We start from the raw sequence: 23,071 nt of genomic DNA on the forward strand, positions 1-23,071 counted from the left end.
AAATTCTATCTTCACATTTCGTTATATTTAATCTACCAGTTTCTTTGGCTAATTTGCTGTAACATTGCTTAGTCTAAGTTAGGTATAAATTTTGATACTATTTTGTCAAAGTTATAATAGTAAATATTTTTAAATTTTAAATCAGATTTAACGTTACGATATGTTCTTAATTACCTTGTTCTGAATTTTCATCATTTTTAATGGATTTATTCCAATAATGATTGAAATTATCTTTCGGTTTCAATGAAATTGCTTTCAATAATCTTTTCTTGGAAAAAGTGGTTTAGTCCTCCCATATACTTTATTTGTGCTAAACCTATGTAGAAACATCGGTATACAGATAAACTTGTATATTTTACAATATTAATGTACAGTTGTTGAGGAACAAAGATTGAAGTACAAATAGCCAACAGACAAAAATATAAGAGAGATAAATACAAAATAGCACATAAAAAGATGTGGGTTTATGTGTAATGGATAAAACCAGGGTGATGAGTAAATGGCTAAATGAAAGAATTCATTTTCTTATTGATAATTCTGATAAATTGACACAACTTGCGTTGAACCCCATTAATCAATCAATCAAAATTGTACAATTAAGGCAAACATTAAAAGAAGGACGAGGCACGTATACGCTTCCGTAAATTAGTCCCACGTGATTTAAATTATATTTACCAACTGATAAATATAAAACGACAAAGAGGAAGTAAAATCCGGACATCAATATGTCCAACAAAATGAATGAATTTTGTCTGCTATGTGATCCTTATATAAGATGTAGCGGTGCTACTAAATGTGAAGATTGCGACGTTACATTCTGTTCAGCATGCTATAAATCTCATAAAACTTCCTGCAAAGCCATATGTGACGGGAAGTTTCATTTATGCAGGGAACATGACATGGAAATACTCCGCTATTGCGTCGAATGTTTTCATTTGACTTGTATATTATGTCCTTGCGAAGGGCATCATAAAACTTTCTCAATTCGTGATTCATTCGATAATTTTAGCAGAGAATGTAAAGCTTCCATAGAGGAACTCGATTTGAGGATAAAATTAGAAGAAAGTTATAGCGAGAGGCTTATTGAAATGGGGAAGAAACATTCGCGCATCGAGAATGAAGTTAAAAATGTTGGTAAAGAAATTTACGATCGCTTAATTGAAATAGAGGGATTTATAAATGCCCAACTAATCAAGGAGTTGTCAGAATGCGGCCGATATATCAGCGAAATTGAGAATGCAAAATCAACTTTAACTCTTGCAAGGTTCAACGCTACGACGGTTGAAAACGTACAAGACCCAATACTCTTTCTTGGAAAATGGGAAAATCCAATCAGAGCATGCGATTGCTACGACACTTTCAGCAAGGAAAGAAAACAAAAGATCACAGAGACTTTCAGTATTCTTGAAGAATCCATTACTATTAGAGATCGTTTTTACAATACCTTATTCAAGTAAGTTACAGTATAATGACAATACAGATGTATAGCCGTAAGGCACATTCTTCATCATCGTAAATGTCAAGAATCTGAGCGAAGGTTAAACTTTGTTCCTGACGATGGTTCTGTTTTGTACATTACATAAATCAAAGTACTCACGCACTGAATCAATTCATATCGATTATTTGGATTTTGTTTCGTCTTCAAACGTATTTAAACAAAAGGTTGTTGTTTTAAATTGATATTAGAACATTTTTATTTAAATTCACCATATTGAATAAGAGTGAAATACAATTTATCTTTAATTGATCACACCATAATTCACGCGGCATTGTAGCAGTGCCTCAGCTTGCGTAATATTTATGTTTGTTGTCGATTTGCATATAGCGCATAGTCATGATAGATGAATGAACACAAAAACTGTCCGACATCCTTCATAACTGAACAACGAACTACAAGTTCTAGTATCTAAATTTTGTAGTAGAAATTTTATGTATGTGTCCTGTAAAAGCGTTAAGTTTCTTTACACCGATAACCAGAGACCCATACATGAACATAACGCCGAAGTCTAAGGATATGATATCAGTATAAGGTGTGATGGCGGAAACAATAGTCATGTACTTTTAAGTCACTGGAGCACCTAAAGCTTTATTATCAAATATAATCCATGATGCGTCTAGCTTTGAAATAAAAAAGAATTTTCAAAATTAATACATCATCGTCCAAGGAAGTCTCATCTTCATTAGTCATCTCCATCCGATGTCATGAGGCCATAAACGTACTCAAATATGTTAAGATTGAGTTCAAAACACATTGTGTTTCCAACTTTGCTGCCGGTTTTTAGTCTGTTTAACTCGACGATTTTGTTGTTTTTTTTCTTTGACAGAGATAAATGATAACATTGTCTACTGTCACTATAAATCATCAAGTTCCCTTTCGGCATGTCGTTCTTATGCAAAGAAATCTTCAACTTATAAAAATGGTGGCATGCTAATTAAAAAATGAATAAATGATAGCCTTGAATTAACTCCCTTAATATGTATAGGCAGCTATTCGACAGGACCCAGTTGAATATCCTATCTATTGTGGACATGCTATTCAACCGGACTTAAAAATATAATGTAAATTGTATTTTCTCGACATTTTCATGTTTGGTGAGTAAAATCGAGTTTCCATTGAGTGACCCAATGAGTATACTAGTACTTGGAAACATTTTAGACAGTTATATACAAATGAATGTATGAGAAAGAAAACACTTTTATTTGATTGCATATTGAGTTCTAAAAATAATTTTTTTTTGACAGAATTAAAAATCAATTTCATGTACGAACGTCTTGTCTATTTGAATAGTTACCGAATTTTACTAATGACATGTAGGTCGATTGTTCCCTCCTTTCCCATTCTAATTGCACTTCTGATTTCAATATTATCTTTTGCCTCTGTTAGCTGCAGTTTTTCTTCCATAAATTTTAGTATTTCTTGTACACATTCCTCTCCTGTCTCTTCGGGGATATTGTAGAAGACGAGATGCTTTTTCACTTCTTGTAATTGAAGGTCGATTAGTCCCTCTTACCTTGATGCTTTCGTATTTCTCCTTCTCACGTGTTTGATCAATTTCGGTTTTAAATTAAACAGACATCTGATCATCGAAACGTTGCACATTTTCAGCTTGTGTGTTTAGCTTTAAATGCACATCCTTAATTTGCCTTTCAATTTCACTAATCTTGTTATTCTGGCATATCATAAATTCTATTTTTGTTTTGTGGTGCGTCTTTAAATTCATGAATTTCGTTTCTATGATCATCGTAACTGTTACTTATGTTTTGTGTAGCTTTTTCGACTTCGATCACTCTTTGTGCAAGTACTTTTGTTTCATTCTTTACTTTATTTACTAGGGGCAGATCCAGACGTGTTAAAAAGGAGGGTGCAAATTGAAGGATAATAATAAATCATTTTATTAAGACGTCACGCATTGAATTTACAGAACAGTCCAATAAAATAAAAGATGAACACACAGCCTATATCGACTTATGAAACACTATTTTATACATTTAAAAACAATTAATTAATAACAAAAATATAAGAAGTATATTACGCTTAAAAGGAGGTCCTGTCATAGTGTGTACTTTAGATAAAATTGATAAATTTACCGGTAAAAAAATCAAATTTAGAAAAAAATACTTTACTTTAACACTAAAACTTAAAAATTGTAAAACTTTGATCAAAAATAGAAAATATTGTGATGTATCAACTAAAATGTATTTAGAGGTAGAATAAAAAGTAAGAGAGACAAAATACTAGTAATGAAATATATTAATTTTTGAAAATTATATCATGTACAATGTAGAGGTAAAAAAAAAAATAAACGAAAAAATCTATGAAGAAATTCATACTATTAAAACCTTTTTCTCCTGACATTCAATTTGTGAAGTGAGTGTGCTACACTATTATTTGAATGTTATTACAGGTCATTAAAGGATTGGACTTTCACTTTATACTCATGTTATCGAAAATATTCAATAAATACGTGTGCCTTTGGAAGCAAGTCATATCGTAAATCTTCATACTAAAGACCATTAAAAAATGTGTTTCATGTTCAATATTGCTCGCGTCACAAACTTTAAGGATCTGTCATATACAATGTAGTTGAATCTGCGACCTGGAGTATCGTCGTGTCTCTTTATATAGTGAGAAGTATCCACTATACGAGATAAGGCCCAAGTTTCGTGATAAAGACGATAAGATGTACTAAAGGAAACCTTTACACCATTGTTACACCACATTTCACCCTCGTTCATATAGAGACGCAAAGATCACTTTAAATAATGGAGCGAAAAACTACGAACAAATTTTAAGAAATGGTTGATGTTTCTAACTTGTTAAAACAAATATGACATTATGGCCGAAGCTCAACCAGAACGAAGTTATAACGTACTTAGAATGGACGTGAAATCAAAAACGTAAAAGTGAATGTGTCGAATATCAACGAATTATTGATGTATCTGTATAACTGTCTAAACGGATATGTAACGGATGCCTACAATTTAGTAAAAGAATAAGGAAAACTGACACTGTATTTATTTCGACATGTACTTGTAAAAGGAATTACATATAAACAAAGAGTAATTTAAAATCAAACAAATTAAAAAGGCGCGTTCTTTAAAAGATAAAAATTATCTATCATAGGAAATCTCGCATGTACTTTTAGGTTTACAGTGTATATATTTCACTTCAAGTGCTATACTTTTTGTTATATTGATTGTCATAATGCCCGAGTGGCTGAATTCAACTTGTTTTTTTTTCATGTTTCAGGGGTTGGAATCGAATCATGAAAGGGAATGTAGAAAATATGACAGTTAATGACGATTCCAAAAACACTAGTGACCAAATAGCATCAAGAACTACAGATGCATGCATTGATAGGTATATCCATACTCTTTCTTTGTTCTTGGAAAACTCTTTGTAGCTACATGAAGAAGATACGCTTTGGTATTTAAAATTTCTGAGAATTTATTTTTAAAATAAGTCGGCGACGAAATCACGATTTAGTGATCAACCATATTACTAGCATGCATGTGGATCGGGGCTTGGATCTGCTTAATATCTGTACATTAATGTTAAAGTTATTTACTTGGTTATCTGTTCCCAGAAATTCAAATTGATAAGTTGTTGTTTTTCATTAATGTATAGTCATAAATTGTTTATTTTACAATTCAACATAATATTCAGTGGTGGATTCAGAGAGGAGGACAAACAATAAAACTATTTTTTTTAAATACAAGGAGGGGGTACTTATATAAAAAGAAAACTTAAACAGGATGATGGATCACAGGAAAAGGCCAAGAGATCGTGTTATTGCCACTTGTACATAAACAATAATATTTACTACAACAATGTAGCTCCTACGACATACATGCACTCCGTTCCGTAGAATTTTATTTTGAATAGACCAAGCAGGTGTTGATGTCTAGGATCAGTTGCTGCTTTCCAACAATTCCATTCACAAATGTAAGCTTCATATAATTCATCAAAAGGAAAAGGTATTAAATATTTTTTTCTTCTGCTTGTGACAGGGAATGGGAATCATAGATTGTTATTTAAGAGACATTAAAACATGTAAATAAGGCATATTATGTACTTTTTGCACAGTACATACACATGTTGATGCAAACAAGGGTATGTTGTGATTATTTCAATTTCTTATTTATTACTCATTATTTATTTCACTTCATTTTAAGTTGTTTTAATGATTATCAATCACAATAACCAGTTACATGTATGCACATTCTAGGCAACAGGATGGAAAATGTGTACAAGAACATCAAATATACATCAAATGTTTAAGAGCAAACAGCAACATAGAACTTTCCACCAGCAGACTATTCATCATTACATAATCTTTATAACCTTTCTAATTATTCCCAATTAGTTAGAATTGTGCCTACAATGTATCTAAAATATGATATAGTCATCTCTAATGATGTCGGTGCATTGAAGTATCAATTTGGATACATTTATATTTTCTTCTCTTACTAGCTAACTAACATGAACCACAAAGCAACATTTTAAAGTGCTTTATATTGCGACTGAAATAATTTATTACTTTTTTCTGTTAAAAAGTGGGCAGACATAAACATAATGATTTCTATCTTCGGTGTCAACTGCATATACACCACAATCTCCTGGACGAAGTGCGATTTTAATAGTTGGTCTTACAAATCATTTTCTTTACCGGTATTACAAAGTTAACAATAATTGAAAAAAAAATATACTTGAATAACTTTATTTTGTTTAGTTTGGTATACATTTTTGTTTTAAATGAATGTATTTCCATAATATTTCCGTATATAGTTTAATGTTATTACATTTTTAAATCTCCGCTGAAACTACTTGACCAAATTTGTACCAAACTTCGTTTGAATGTTCCTTAGGGCATTCTGCATAGAACATATGTTAAGGATTTTGATCCATTGAAAAACATGGCGTTCGTTACTATAAATAGAAAATAGGGGTCAGACAGAATTGGGATTGATTTTATATGCGATGGGCACATTTGTGTAGGTTCAAATAGGCCTGGAGCAGGCATGTCAGTTAACTGCTAGTAGTCCTTAGTACATTTATACAATTTATTTTCAATTTCTTTATTTCCGCTGTAACAAAGCACTCAGACCTTTTTGAAGTGGTTTTTAGGTGTCTTAAATTGTGTAACATTTTTTTTCCACAGTGGCCCGATTTTAAAGGGGAAGGGTTGTGGTCACATCAAAGTACTTTAATTCCGCTGCATTTTTTTGCGCCTGTCCAAAGTTAGGAATTTCTGGCCTCTGTATGTCATGTTTCGTTTCCACCTTTAGTTTATTTTTTTTATGTTGTTTGAGTATAAAAGGCCAAATCTATCGATGTATCTGTGTATAATGATGATTTCGGGCAAGCTGAAACCTGCCCTGTGGTATGAGGGTTTCCTTGTCGTTCATTGAAGACCGATGGGTGGCCTTGGGCTGACATTTTTATCCTTGGCTGGTTGGGTTGGTGTCGCTTTGACCTATTCACCATACCAATTCTCTTTATACTCCTATGAATGTGACGATTGTACAGTGTGTAGCACATACTATATAAACTTTGAATAAATCCGATTGAATGTTGTTCATCTGCTAAAGATTGTTAGTTTTCCTGAATTGGTAAACTTTAATGGTAAATGAATATTAAAAAAATATAGGTTTATCTTATAGGACAAAAATATGCCCACTTTTAGTAACTAAACTGGCTCGTTCCAACCAGGTCATTGGGAGTGCGAGATTCAAGTCCGTGCACATTTTTCATCTGTGGCTAAAATATTCAAATTAACTCTCAAATCAAAGTTAACACCTAAAAGCAAAAATGTGCACACTCATTGAGTTAATTAACATTTGTTAACCTGAAGTGGCTTCCCATCCGGTCCATTTTACCTTGTAACGGGACCTCTTGACAGTATGTGCCTAGTAGCTAAAAATGAAACGTAGTCCTGGAAACCAGGATAACTCGGATGCAGAAAGCAGAATATGCCGGAATTGTAGTCGTACGCGAATCAAATATACATATCACTAGAAATAAAAAAAAAAAATTCAAGAATTTTAGCGCAAAACGAGGAACAAAAAAGGAACGGTAAACTAAGTATACAACCAGTTTAACTATAACTTAGAATCGGATCAGTCAAATTCCGCACAGATTCTTCCACCTCCAAGGTTTTTCTTTTGTGTAGCGACAAAAACTGAAGGGTTTCGATTGGATACCGTCATTTGCGTAAACATACTACTGTTGGCAATTATCTATATTTTGATTTTTATCCTGCAACTATGCTTTCTGCTATACGAAGAGTAATCAAGGGAATCAAGATTCAAGTCGAGTCAAAAGGTGTGTCGAATAACGTAAAGCTTTATTTTTCCACTTCATAACATGGTCTCCTGGTTATCTTTTCAGTTATGAGCAACGTCAAAGAGTAATTAAGGGAAACAAGATTCTAGCGGAAATCAAGAGAGTGTAATCTAGGGACAAAGACCAGACATGGAAAACATAAACACATATCGAAGAACATAAAATAATCAAAATAATACATACTGTACAAAGTAACAAAAGCAAATGAGAATGTGGTCGCAGGATAAAAGCAATACATAATTATTGCCGAAAATATCAATATATTTATTTATACTCGCTTCGAAACATTCAGATTAGCTCGGGGAACCTGGCGATCTGACTGTTCTTAAAACTCCTCAAATGAATTGGATATTTTCCGGCAATGTACATGTACTATATATGTATTTAATCATGTTTTCCGATACTGGTTTGGTTCCCTATAACATTTAAAAGAATCCCTTACAGTATAAAAAGTAGAGTTGCCATGATGCTATTTTAGCCGCCGAATAAAGGTGTAGACAGGATGTCGATACCCTTTTTTCTGTACAGTGGACTCAATAAGCTCTCTTGGGAGCGTACATGAAGCTTTCACTATAACCCGCAGTACTGTATTCAATTTAACTTTCATTCTATATTTTAGAACAGAAGTATTTGGATATTTATTAGAGGTATCTGAATGTCTACCTGATATTGTTAATAGAATAAAAGAGGAAAAGGAATTCGGTCAATTTGGATATCTTCAAAAGAATGAAAACATCGAAGTAGATGCCATTGTTCAAAATATCAGAGTTGCCTATGATTTCATCATAAAGCAGCATGGTGATATGTAAGTCAGAGTTACTTCGTAATCCACGAACAAACTTATTCAACAATTATACATTAAAAATTGTAGTAATGTCTTTACAGATTTATACTCTTGATCATAAATTTGGAATATATTTTTTTTTCTGGACAAGTTGGAAGATAGAATACTGTTTATTCAAAATGTGGCGTTGTATAAGAAAATAGTCCATATTTGTTAAAATAGTTTAACAAATAACATAAATTTACCCATTTTACTACATTTGTGTCTACTTTATCAAAGCCTTTTTGTGTTATTTTACAATGTATATATCAGAAAAGACGTAGATACGGTTTGTCATTTTAGTTAACACTTGTATTTTAAAAGATGAAATTCGTCGGATGTCACGGTATTTCGTATATATAGTACTTGCTTGAAAATATGTATGTATTGACAATGAAGTAATAATTATAATAAAATATAAACTTCGTAAAATATTTAGATGTATGTTATAGACCGTCAAAATTGTAAGATACGGTGTTACATTTTATCTCGCATGTCTTTACAAGTTTTTTTTTCAATTGTTAGCCAGAAGTCATATTTGGTAGTATTAAAGTCTTCCAGATTACTGGACTTTTTTAAAGTCTATATTCATTGACCCGGTTTAATTGTTTAGTTTAATAATATATTGTTATACCCCAGCTCCTGCTGCTCTACTTTTTTTAAATTATATATTTTTGCAAGTTTCAATTTTGTCACACTTTTCTCAGCAATTACTCATTACAGAATCTTGAAATTTAAACACGTTTTTTTCTGTACGTAAGCCATATTGTGGGATCCATTATCAAAAAAACTCGACAACTTCCTGTTTACCGAGGACTTTTTTATTTTCCTTTTTCCTTATATCGTGACAATTCAGTAAGAAAGCAAGAAAGAAGGAGTAGTTAATTGTCATATACAATGTGCATAACATCAATAGAACCGACTTACAGAAGTTACATGTACATGCCAAACATACAGAGGTTACATGTACATGCCAAACTTACAGAGGTTACATGTACATGCCAAACTTACAGAAGTTACATGTACATGCCAAACTTACTTGTATGTTTAAGTTTCTTATGACTTTGCCAATCTTGTATAACTAAATCAGACAAATACTTTTCTTTGGAAAAACGGCTAAGTGAATGTCCACATTTTTTTTAAGCTGATCTTGTATATCTTAATCTTTCACAAGCCTCCGAGAACCCTTCTCCATCTTGTTTCTTCTGTGAGCCAGCTCTATGTTTGTTTCTAATCGTCTGTATAGCATAAAGTGGACTTAATTTGATAAAAATATGTAAACTTTCAGAATAGTGAAAAATGAGCAGTTAATGGATAAAACTCATTCCATGGTTTCTTGGGTTGATAAGGAAACAACGGAAAGGGAGGCTGAACGAAAGAAATTTCAAAAAGAAATGCAAGTCTTTCACAACATACAATGCATACGAACTTTCTATTTTTAAATGCAAGACAAAATTCAAGTAGGGTGATACAAAACATACAGTATAAATATCTTTGGGTAAATGAAACAAATAATGCATTATACATGTACAGAGACGCATACCACAAAAGGAGACAAATTTAATATACAACCAATTTAAAGTATGTTGTTTTCGTGATTTTGTTTCACGCTTAGTAATTGACGTACTTTGCTAAAAGTAAATGTATACACCATACATATAGTATTACGTTTGTTCGAACTAGTTGAATTAGTTATATACATGTACATACCTACGTGGTTAATATGTCAACGAGAACTACAGTAAATATTCTAACTGAGTAGCCATGTTTACATACATATAAATATAGGTACACTTATTCAAATTGGATGAAATTGGTATTTGATAAAAAAGATACTTTAAAAATTGTTTAAGAATATTTTTTATTTTCTAGCAAATATTATCAAGACGAACTCGATGAAAAGAAAAATAACAACAAAAGCTTATTAGGCCGTCTTTTATCACCAGAGAAAGGTGCTGGAAAGAATTCAGGTTCACGGTAAATTAATTTTGCGGTTTACATGACTTGTCTTTGATATGTTAGTCCTTTCTTTATTCAGATACATATTTGTGAGAAAACCGTACATCCATCTCCTAAATACAACCAAATCAAACCAAACCAAGAATGAAAAGTGCTAATTTCATACACAACCTATATTTTTAATTCGAAAGTCCAACAAGCGAGTGACAAAGCGAACACTCAGTCTGGTTAATTTTGAGGTTTGTTACGGTTTCTGAATTAGAAACAAAAGCGAGTTTTTTCGACATGCATGGATCAACTCTCGTCAGATTAATATGAAGACTACTACCAAATATTACCTTTATTAAATGCAATTGATACATAGATTTTATATGTCACTTGAGACTACAAACATTAAATGATAGAATCAAATTTCAGCAATAGCAATCATATGAACGAAAAACATACATTTTTACGAATATCTTTTTATTTTTTTGTTCTAATGCGCATAACAATTGTCCGTAAATTATACAGATTTTTTTCGTCAGAAGAAATGATAGCCACAGAGATTTCAAAGTTGAAATCGTCTTTATCAGAAAAGGAAAACCTTATTGATAAAATAAGAAATGAAAAAGATGATCTTCAGTCCAGGTAAACACTATACATACATACACTGTACAAATGTATATACATTTATAAAGTGTACTTATCAGTGTGCATCGGAATAGGCAATTATTGTTTTCTTTAAAAGTGTGTAAGAATACGTCTTACAAAATCATGAAAACTGCGATGTTAGTTACTTGAATTCATAGTTTAATAAACCAATTCAGCGATAATCAGTTTTTGAAATCAGAAGAAATCTGCTGCTCCACCGAGAACTTCACAATGACGGACATTAGATGAAAGTACCATTGTTCATGGGGTAAACATGTACCATTTTTCATGAATTTCTTGAGTAAGGTAAACCATGAAATTTGATTCCCAAGAAAATTAATTGTTTACTTTAAATTGTATATGACACGATCATCAAAACCACGAATTAAAGGATTGACGAACTTGACCTTTCCCCCTCATATTCCTACCGTATACACAATTATATTCATACTAAAACACGTTGAAATGTCACCAATACATGTATATATTTTTTTTGAAAATATTTTGATTATTTCAAGAAAGCTTTCTTTTTTTTTTATTGTTCTTAATTGCATCTATTTATTCAATGACCGCGGCATCGTGTAAATAAAAAAGAACAAAATAATTTTCTGTAAAATGGAGTTATGTATAAAGTTTGATATCTCCTCTTGGTTCCCCGTTTGTGAAAAAAACAACAACATTTGGTAAACGAATTTTATTTGAGCCTGCGGTCAGGCTTTCTAAATTGAATTTAAGGAAACACTATTTTAAAACTCTTCTGTCATCATAATAATAATAATAAAAAAAAACAGATGGCAATAGTTAAATGCAGTTTGTCACAAATACATGGTCACTCTACACGTTGACGTACTTCCAAACAGTTAGAGTTGGGAAACGCTCTCGGACTCACGTTGGGCCTGTGAGTAGGCCAGAGCGTCAACACAGCAGCCCAGCCGCTAGTAGGACATACTCTGACTGAGTTCTTCGGTCAGGTATCCAAAGGCAGAACTCCGCTACCTTCTACTAACTGACATTATTAACAGAATCCCCGTAAGGGACGGTCGTGCGAGATCCGTAAGGATAGTCAAGACCGTAAAAAAATCCAATCATCATCAAATACACGGGGCAGGGAACATGTGCGATGAATTGTTAATTATTTCAATTACATTTTATATTACTTGAAATTCTTTGGAAATGTTCTCAAGTACCCCGTATTATTTACAAATGTAATGATTCAATTTGCACAATGCATTCGACTTGGTATCTGAGGAAATTAGTTGAGATATCATTTGACTTATTTTTTTTGCATTGATGACAACACAGGTTAAGCTCTTTAGCAGGAGAACAATTAACGAAGGGAAATCCAGCTATTACGGATTTAAGGGATCAAAATAGACCAATGAAGATAGGAGAAAAATATGGGGAGCTTTATGACAACGAATGGACAGACAGCATGGTCTTTGTAGAAGAAATTAAAAGTGAATTTAATGATATTAAAGATACAGAAGACTGTGAAGAAGTAGTAGTTCATCACTTATGTAAATTATTAATGGTAGGCACAAATGTATGTTCATGTATGTATGCATGTACAGTATGTATGTATGTACAGTATGTATGTAAAGTAATTTAACACCGCCGCATTTTTTTTTGCATCTGTCCCAATTTAGGAATTTCTGGCCTCTGTAAGTCTTGATTCGTTTTCCCTTTCAGTTAACTTTTATGTTGCTGGAGTATATAGGGGTAACTATTTCGCTGTACCTGTGTATAGCATTGTTTTGCGTGGGTCCAGGTGGTTTGAGGGTTTCCTCGTCGTTCATTACCCATGGATGGCCTCGAACTGACATTTTTCATCCCTCTAGGGTTGTTATCTCTTTGACATATTCACCATATCCATTCTCGTTATATGTATGTGTGTATGTATGCAAGTGTAGTATTATTGCGTAAGGTTGTCCATATTGGTTAAGTTATTGGTCCGAGGCTAGCCGTTGGACTGAGGCGTAGCTGAAATCCAATATTTCTAGCTGTGGACCAATAACGCAGCCAATATGAACAACTGTTTTGACTAACTAGTCCAATACGCTAGGCCAATATGGATTTTTTTACCAGTCCAGTATGACGTATTGGACGGGTAAAAGCGTATTAGACGACTATATCCCGTATTGGTGCACTTTTGTATTTTGAATCATATTCGCAGTTTTTATCATTTTTAGGCCAATATTCGAACTTGGTCAATAATTAATTTTACTGCATCATAAGTATTCGTAAGAAAATAATGGCTTTGTACTCCATTAAATATGCATGATAAATATTTAACTATTTCCAACTTCAGCACTTCTAATAACTATACAACATGCTTTCGCTAAAGAAAGAAATACGTCATGTAGTGTTTTTGTTGCTGTCCTTTTAGGATTGCTATCGTGATTGTAAACTCGAATCCCAGCTCCAATACGAAGCACTAGGATTAACAATTAGTACAATAGGGTCAACAAGTGCAGCAGAAGAAGCAAGTATATTAATGCAGTTTTACTCTGTACTAACAGTTATGTTCAGTATGCATATCATTTTATACCTCTACTTTTATTAATAGAATCTTAATATAATTTTCATGTAGTGTGTCAATTAATATCGAACGAGTAATTAAGGCTATAGCGGTAATCAAAAGAATGTAATCCAGGGACAAAGACCAGACCTGGAAAACAGACATACACAACAAAGAACATAAAGTAACTAAAATCATACATACAAAGTAACAAAAGCAAATGAGCAACTCTGACTCCACTTGAAACTGGGAGCATGGATCAGGTGCACTGGTAGGGTAAGCGTCCTCTGCTTTTCTAGAAACACCCGCCGAGTTCCTCATAAAAAGTCAAGTCCGGGGAAGACGAAAGAGGAAACGAAAACTATGACACGTTGAACAAATCACTTTTCATTGCATAGTTGGATACACCGTAACGATCCGCGAGTTCTTGATGACGACCATGAAACATTTGTAGTGATGACTTCAATCTTGTAGCAACATAACCCTGCTCCAGAAGCCTATTTGTTAGAGTTCTAGCGCGATACAAAAAGTACGGCATAACGTATGAGTTGTGATATGAACACTCCATACGCGGGTGCTGAAGGTGTTGCCAGAAATGAAAGGAAAATTGACAATTCTGAATGAAAATGAAAAGTCATCACGTTTGTCGTAAAGTTTGGTCAATAGTTTTCCTTTACCATCGATTTCTAAGTATAGGTCAAGATATGAGACTGACTTCACATATCTGTATTATCCTTTATCTCAAGGTCTTTGGGGTAGATGCGATGTATCAAATCCCCGAAATCAGGATTGTTTAAAGATAATACGTCACCTATATAGCGGAAACTGAGATTAAAGGATCTAACTAAACGATATTCTTTCTGTAGGATCAGATCAGCTATAGTCAGCCTCGTAAGAGTGAAGGAATAGGTCAACAAGTAGAGGAGCACAATTTGTTCCCATTGGAATGCCGACCCTTTGTTGAAAAACGCGTCCACCACACTGGACAAATATATTGTCGATTAAAAATTCCAGCATTTTGTAAAGATGTTCTTCTGTATATTTGGAAGATGATTTGGAATTATTTCTTACAAAGTATGGGGAATCTCTACCAAGAACTATATATTTGTATCTAGGTGTACCATCGTTTATTGAAACACAACGATGTATAGTGTTTTTAAGTCAGGATTTTAACTGAGTACGTGGAATAGAAGTATACAGTGTTGAAAAATCATAGGTTTAATGCTGTTATATTCAGATAATATAACTGATTGTCTCCAAAAGATCTTTCGAATTTTTCAGGATCCACATTGAATTAATACCACTACGGGAGTAACAAGTGTTGTGGTAGGACTGCAAACCCTCTTTAACTGTAAGTGAAGAAGACCAAAGTTTTGAAAGAGGTTTGGTGGTACATTTTGCAGATACAACTATGTAATGTTGTTTGTATGAATTCTTGTAGAGTTTATGAATCCAGTACATAGACGGTAAATCACAGTCATCGTCCTTGGTAGATGATAGCGCAGATTTATGGTTTTCCACAATTTCTTCTTTGGAGAGTGTTGTAGCAGTACAGGTCTTACCACTGCTATTATTTTCTACGTCTGCCTCTGATAATAAATAATATAAGGTCAAATAAACTACACGTATCACTTGGCGTTTGTCTTTTTTTTTCCAGGTTTTGGTATGCAGTTGGATACATGTACTATGATGATAATTTTAACCAGGAGAACGTAATAAGGTTTCTCTCAGCTTCGGTTCAGATTAACTTTTGTAAGACTGAGAGTTTTCTTATTTTTCTTATTTTTTAATTTATAGGAAAAGTCAGATTCAAAAGAACGTATATTTGGTGAAAAGGAGTTCCACTCAAGGCGGAGAGTGAATGCAAAGTCCTTTGCAGAATGTCTTCTCAAACAAAAGGTAATCACTCAATATACATTTTGTACATGTAGTTAAAGTAGGGACACAGACCAGCAAGTTATAATTGAAACTAACAAAATGTTGAACCAAAATTTTGAATAGACGACATCTGATGTTTTGTAAATTCAACATTTCAAAATTTATGCAATTTAAATATGTTTCTCTATCAGATTTAATCACTCTTTAATCAGGTTTAAACTTGAGGTGAATAACTAGGGACAGCAATATTCTAATATTCATATATAAGTATCTTATGTAAAGAGTGTGTCACTGCTTAATTTTTAAGTGGTGATATAATCAGAATTCTACTGAGATAATTAATTAGCTTGTGATGAGTTGTTAAATGGAAAAGAGATATAATAAACTCCATCACACTGCCAATTAAGGAACACATTGATAACGCAAGTAAAGTATTGAAGCTTAATCGTGACGGAGGACTCCAAAACAAACAAACGAACAAACTCTTTATCCTAATACACAGAGGTGTACTAGAGGTCAGTCAGTTTTTTACATACATTTTATAAATAGCACTCTATAACTTTCCATACCCCCGAAACGAATAAGATATAGTGGGTATATAGGTCTGAAGGTATACAGTAAGGACAATGATTATTATCCGATGAAAAAAGGGAGATAATCCAACTTTGGGGATAGCGCTATTTCTCCTTAACCACACGAGATAATTTGATTTATTTCTATAAGGAAGTTTAAGCTTTAAATGAAGATGTGTGTGAAGGAAACAATATAATTAACGGCCGACGCATATAAAGGGAGACAATTTAACATTTATTTGGAGTTTTACATGTTAGACACGATACCTTTTAAACAACTCAGTGGATTTGTATTGAATTTTACAGGAAGGTATTCAACTTATGTAGAAAATACTTTTCAGAAGATAATTTTAAGGTCAATGCAATCAAAGCTTATCCATCTTGAAGGTTAAACATGATCCACAAGTTGTTACTTGTACTTTTAAACATGTTCAGAAAAACTGCTGCTTTCAACAACTAAGTGATCATGTCTGTCAAAATAATTCCTATTTGAATAGATGAGTAAGAAAGGGAACCAAGCTTATAGCGGTAATCAAAAGAATGTAATCCAGGGGCGAAAACAACACATGAAAAACCGACATAAAACTGGGGGCATGGATCAGGTGCACCGGTAGGGTAAGCTTCCTCTGTTTTTCTTGAAACACCCACCGAGTTGCTCATAAAAAGTCAAGTCCGGGGTAGACGAAAGAGGAAAGGAAAACTATGACCCGTTGAATAAATCAGTTTTCATGGCAAAGATGGATACATCGTAACGATCCACGAGTTCATGATAACGACTATAAAACTTTTGTAGTGATGACTTCAATCTTGTAGCAACATAACCCTGCTCCAGAAGCCTATTTGTTAGAGTTCTAGCGCGATACAAAAAGTCTGCGTAGTTTAGGCAAGCTCTGGCATAACGATACACCTGGTCCAAACTCCCAGTTTTTAGTGGAGTCCGAGTTGCTCATTTGCTTTTGTTACTTTATATGTATGATTTTAGTTACTTTATGTTCTTTGTTGTGTATGTCTTTTTTCCATGCCTGGTCTGTGTCCCTGGATTACATTCTTTTGATTACCGCTATAACCTTGGTTCCCTTGATTACTCTTTATTATACATGTAATTGCAATATTTTCTTAATTTTCAAGTATAATACAAATTCAGAACTTATTTTCATAGAACAAAAAATTAAGTTGCATTTGTATTATAACTTTCCTCTTGTTATTCTAGTGAATTAATTAAAATAAAATTATTCATGCAATATCTAGGAAGATCGTAAGAGAGACGGTCAAGACTTTTTAGGTCGTTATTTACAATTACAAGAAAGAAACAGCATAAACAATCGCAGAAATATAACAATAAACCAAAGACTAAATGACGTTATACACCTTAATAACAGCTGCATTACCTGTAATTAACGTTAAAAAAAATTCTGTAATATGTCTTTATTCTATTAAATTGCACTTTTCCTATGTAATTTCATTCGATATCCACAAATAAAATGTGTTAAGTACATGAAATAGGTGTCTATATATTTTTGTCTTGCAAGACAAAAAATCGACCTAGATAAATTCGTATGCATGTGACCTTAATCTACGCATGTGCTGTAAGGGGTGCTTTTTTAAAACCAAATCTGATTGCAAAGCGAACGTGATTAATCAAAGGCAAGGAAGACCGTCGGAATCAAGTCAAAGAAAAAAAGTTCGAATATAATGCAAGGATCCTTTTGAAATTTACGTACTGCGATATAATCTGGCACAAATATAGTCAGTAACTGTCATTATTTATTTGAAAACTAATCAAGAAATAGATAAAATGAAATGTAAACAAGACACGTGCTTACCTGTGTATCTGTTATTGTTATTTTTGTACCAAGGTTAAAGTATTTTTAACCCGGGTTATTGTCCTGTCAGCAGTCTTCGGAAGTAATGGCGAAAAATAATTAGGTCTGAGCTATCGATCTTCTTTGATTGAAAAAAATGTTGTTTTTCCAGTATTGTCAATTGCAGTACTACAAACTTATTTCATGATATCAGCAAAATTCAGTAGAATCAAAACTGAACAAATTTGGCAGCTTAAACTTAAACGACTAATGTTTCTTTCTACAACAATATCTAACAGTAACGATTCAGAAAATAGCTGGAATATCTAAAAAGTACAACTTTAGTTCCTATGAATAATTATTTCAGCTTCGTCAGACTTAGTCATAATGCATGAATTTAGACACTAAAACCCTGTACGTAGGGCTGAGAGAATGTTGACAATTGTAGATGAGAATTTATCGCATTTGTTGTATAGTATAGTTATGAGTATTCCTCCGTCGTCCCTTGCTTGAGCGGGTTTTCTCATCGTTCATTAACGACCAATGTGTGGCCTTGGGCTGACATTTTCATCCCGATTGGGTTGTTATTTCTTTGACATACAGTGTATGTGCCATACCTATTCTCGTTTACGTGATTTCGTTATATTTTGCAGTTAAATATCCTATATGTGGTTAAATTAACTAAAAAAATCTTGGGTACACTAGTACTATATCTCATTTATAATACATGTAGAATTCATCCATTTAAAAAACAATATAATTTACACAATGACGTAATACGTTGTGACAATCATTTATAACGACGGTCTTAATAAAGCTTTGTTGTGCAACTTTTGATTCGTCTTATGATGGTCATAAGACTATCCTTATCAATACCCTAACAATATATAATAATATCTAAGCAGGCTTCAGATTTTTTATACCGGCTATTGTACTCTGTTTATCATGTATTAAGAGTCTATTTTGGATAGTTTTCTTATCACATAACGGCAATTTTTACGTCGCTGTCTGAAAATTAGGGTATGTGTCCATTGGAGTTAGTTGTATTATTTGAATTCACAGATGAGTGTTTAATCATTTGAATAATTCAAACATCAGCAGAAACAGATCGACAAGCAGAGGGCACACATAACTTACTCCCAGTGGTATTCCGCTTTTCAATTCAAAAACATGTTCATTAAACCGAGAAATTTCGAAAATTTACAATGTCTAAATTATATTTTTAGCTCACCTGGTCATAGGCCATGTGAGCTATTACCATAACTTGGCATCCGTCGTCGTCTATCGTCGTTGCCGTTAACAATTTTTCAATATTTTCTCCTCAGAAACTACAAAATGGATTTAAATGAAACTTAGCATGATTGTGTTTAGGGTACCTTCCACAAAATGATCGTTTGGAATTTTAATTCGTGGAAAAACATGGATGCCTTTATTAAAAATAGAACATATGGATATGGGTCAGATACAATTTTTTCTCATATATTTCCAAAAAAATTGGTATAACCAAATTCTGAGAAAACAAAAGTATTTGGCATGATGAGATCTCTCTGTGGTTAAATTTTGGTGAAAATCTATTGACCAATGTTGGGGTTATTGCCCTTTTTGGACTTCTTTTACTGTTTTGATGTCATTATTTTCAAAAATCTTCTCAGAAACAACTGTACGAAATTCTATGACAGTTGGTATGATTGTTTCTTAGGGTATCTTGCAAAAAACGTGCTTGGATGTTTGGTTTGTGAAAAAGGCATGGCTGCTGTTACTAAAAAGAGAACATAGGGGTTAGACAGCAGTTTTGTTTTGTATATATCTCTTAAACCGTTAGATTAAACCGAATCTTGACGTGGGTAAAGCTGTTCAGCATGATGAGATCTCCCTGTGGTCAAAATTGGTAAAAATCTGTTGACCCATGTTTGAGTTATTGCCCTTTTTTGCTGTTTTGATGTCATAAGTTTCAAAAATCTTCTTCTCACAAACTGCTATATGGAATTTAGTAAATGTTAACATTGTTATTTCTCAAGTTGGATTTTTTATCCGTGTCAAAACATGGCCGCTCTTACTAAAAATGGAACATAGTGGTCAAAGTACATTTTTTTTTTTATTTTTTTTTTTTTTTTTTTTTTTTTTGCAAGTAACTCAAATTGTTGAATTAAGCAAAATTGTGATGGAGGGTAATATTGTTCACCACCAGAAGATGAAAGCTACTCATAAGATAAACATGATATTCTGAGTTGACTGGCAGTATTGAATGTCTTTTAAGGCAGCCACTTTGTGACAATTTACACCAGATAATCCGCGGATTCCAATGATTTGTGGTTTCTTTAGGAAACATTGTGTTATGAGTTGAATGGTGATGACGAAAGTTTGTTCTTGGCGGCCATTTGCGCGTTAAATTTATACTTGCTTTGATTGCAACGATGTTTGGTTAATATAGTAAGCATGCTCTCTTGAGTTGAATGATGATAAAAATGTTGTATAGCCGTGGTTTAACTTCATTTTATGTTCTTTTTCAGCAAACGTGTACTGGGAAATGCCCACTCATACCCGGTGGTTAATAATAGGGCATAGGGGACCCCTGCCCAAATTTTTTTTAGAGGTTCTAAAACGCTTTGAAGGGATTTCCAACATTTTGCTATGTCTTATGTCGTCATGATATAGCGATTATTTAGAACGCACAATCTGTAATACCAAATTCAAGAACGAGTATATATTCCTTTGAACGTTTAAAATATGACTGTGGTTTGCATATACTGTTTGAAAGGTAGGAAACCACCTGCATCGTTTTGCAAATTTAGAAACTAAACACTTTTGCAAAATTGCCATTATAAGGAAATATTATGTATAATGTATAACACCATGATTTAGACATCCACAGTTTGGGAAATTGACACCGACCTATCATACAATTCAATGTATTGTTAACAAGTGGTTCTTGATCCTTCCCATTCTTCACCTCGACAAAACTGCCAAACATGTACATGGCTATTCGTTATCGATGTGCTCAGGGTTTTATTTTATTTTGTGATAGTGCTACAGGTTTAGCATGTTTGTAGAACATATATAATAAATATTATTCAATTGTATTTTTCTAGAGATTGTGTAGAGACATTTTTGATAACTGGGATTATCCATGGAAGAGTAGCAATCTTTTTGACAAATTGATGAACACTCCATATTTTCAAAAGTGTGTCCTGCTGTGCTGGTATATGGTGATTCAAGACCCTATGATGTATTTGGAAGATGAACTTAAGAAGGATTCAACATTTGATAAAACATTGTACAAAGAATTTGTACAGAAGGGAGATCGAGTAAAGTTTGTAGTTTGGCCAGCTCTGTATCTTTACAAAGGAGGTCCATTACTCTACAAAGGAGTTGTACAGGCGTATTTAACTCAATCAGAATCGTGATTTTGATTCTGTTAATACATGATTTGTTGAATACATTATACAAACTATTTGATACACAGGTCTTTTTGTAGGTTTAGTTAATATTTCTTTTGTATTACAGTATCACTGAACATACCAATGGCTGCAATCAAACAAATGTCATCATTCATTTTGGTGAATGTGAATATACTGAACATAAAAGTATCTTTACTAATGTTTTCAATTAAATGAAAACGCTGGAATTTCGACATGCTTGTTAAATAAGCGGTGGACCAACTCAATCACCTAGACAATTATATATGTAAATGATGAGTACAGTACGGACTTATATATAACATTAGAATTATATTTTATTGCACGTTAATCATCCCCCCAAACTTTCGAATAAAAGTGGTTTGCTTCCACTATCAAATATACAGCCCGACTAGTATATCAACACTTAATGTGACCCGGCCTAATTTACCCAAGTATGCCATACAGGCTACACAATAAAAATAATTATAATAAGTAAAAACAAACAAATAAGTACCCGTGAATACAATATGTAAATAAATTAGATTATTTAGATTGATTTCAGAAACATATTTGAGGGATTTTGAAAGCTCTAATGAATTAATTTTTAATAACCTAAACCAATATCTGACATTACTAAAAAGTCGAAATAGTTTCATTATTCACTCATCAATATACTTTATCACTTTATCGAATAAGTGTCTGTCAGTCATTACACTACTCTAACTAAAATCTGCAAATTACTCTAAACGTATTAATTTTCGCGGTTGCTAATTTTCGCAGATTCTGTCAAGTGAGCATATTCGCAGGTATCATTTTTTTCGCGGTTTGAAAATACGATAAGCGTTTTATAGTGTAAAAAATCGATTTCGCGGGTACTTATTTTCGCGCTTATCTGTCCAATGCGTAAAAAGCGAAAATTGTTACGTTAACAGTATGTATATCTGAAATAAATTCTACATTCTCATGAACAGGACAAACTATACCTGAAATTTAAAAACAATGAATGATCCATTGAGGAAGCATTGCGATTCTCTAGCACTACACGTATAACCAACGCAATAAATTAGTGAAAATGTTTACATCGATGATTAAGATTCTAGAGTTTAACTCGGGTTGCAAACCTGCAAATTAAAGTTTTAAATTGAAACATTGCTATGTAAGTTTATTAAACTGTTATAATTGATACTTTATATGTTTATAGTATTTTGTTTTGTGAACAATTTTTTGCGTCTACAATTTTTCCTTTTATTTGCCATAGTGATTGCAGTATTGAATCGCCAGTTAAATTTTTCTCCTACATGGTCCTCTACTTCCCATGAAGGTTCTGAGCCATCTGCCCATTTTACTAAATACTTTCTTTTGCCTCAAATTGATTTCGCAAATAGGCTTCTGGAACAGGGTTATGTTGCTACAAGATTGAAGTCATCAGAAGTTTTATGGTCGTCATCATGAACTCGTGGATCGGTATGGTGTATCCATCTGCACCATGAAAACTGATTTATTCAACGGATCATAGTTTTCCTTTCCTCGTTTGTCTACCCCGCACTCGACTTTTTATGAGCAACTCGGCGGGTGTTTCTAGAAAACAAAGGATGCTTATTCTACCGGTGCACCTGGTCCATACTCCCAGTTTTAAGTGGAG

The 23,071-nt window shown here is 33.1% G+C and overlaps 1 protein-coding gene across 2 annotated transcripts; it reads left to right on the plus strand.

Moving 5' to 3' along the window:
* Positions 1-692: 692 nt before the first annotated feature.
* Positions 693-21,909, plus strand: LOC148604233 (uncharacterized). Of its 2 annotated transcripts, XM_088548209.1 has the most exons (10): positions 693-1,453; positions 4,751-4,861; positions 8,466-8,651; positions 9,958-10,065; positions 10,542-10,646; positions 11,142-11,258; positions 12,564-12,792; positions 13,648-13,743; positions 15,577-15,678; positions 21,121-21,909. In XM_088548209.1, the coding sequence occupies exons 1-10, from the start codon at positions 726-728 to the stop codon at positions 21,433-21,435; spliced, it is 2,097 nt and encodes a 698-aa protein (XP_088404335.1). In that variant the 5' UTR covers positions 693-725; the 3' UTR covers positions 21,436-21,909. The 2 variants fall into 2 exon arrangements, with proteins under 2 accessions (XP_088404335.1, XP_088404336.1); XM_088548210.1 differs by lacking the exon at positions 11,142-11,258.
* The last annotated feature ends 1,162 nt before the right edge of the window (positions 21,910-23,071 follow it).

The sequence above is a fragment of the Perna viridis genome, chromosome 10 (genome assembly GCF_037379345.1).
Source record: "Perna viridis isolate PV_CMFRI_1.1 ecotype Kerala chromosome 10, ASM3737934v1, whole genome shotgun sequence".
In the NCBI taxonomy this organism is placed as follows: Eukaryota; Metazoa; Mollusca; class Bivalvia; order Mytilida; family Mytilidae; genus Perna; species Perna viridis.

Bases quoted from the DNA above. Each gene is read 5' to 3' on its own strand.
- LOC148604233 (XM_088548209.1), top strand. From the start codon at position 726: ATGTCCAACAAAATGAATGAATTTTGTCTGCTATGTGATCCTTATATA. The intron at 4,862-8,465 runs GTATATCCATAC...TCTATATTTTAG, and splicing joins ACAGATGCATGCATTGATAG to AACAGAAGTATTTGGATATT. The intron at 11,259-12,563 runs GTAAACACTATA...ATGACAACACAG, and splicing joins AAAGATGATCTTCAGTCCAG to GTTAAGCTCTTTAGCAGGAG.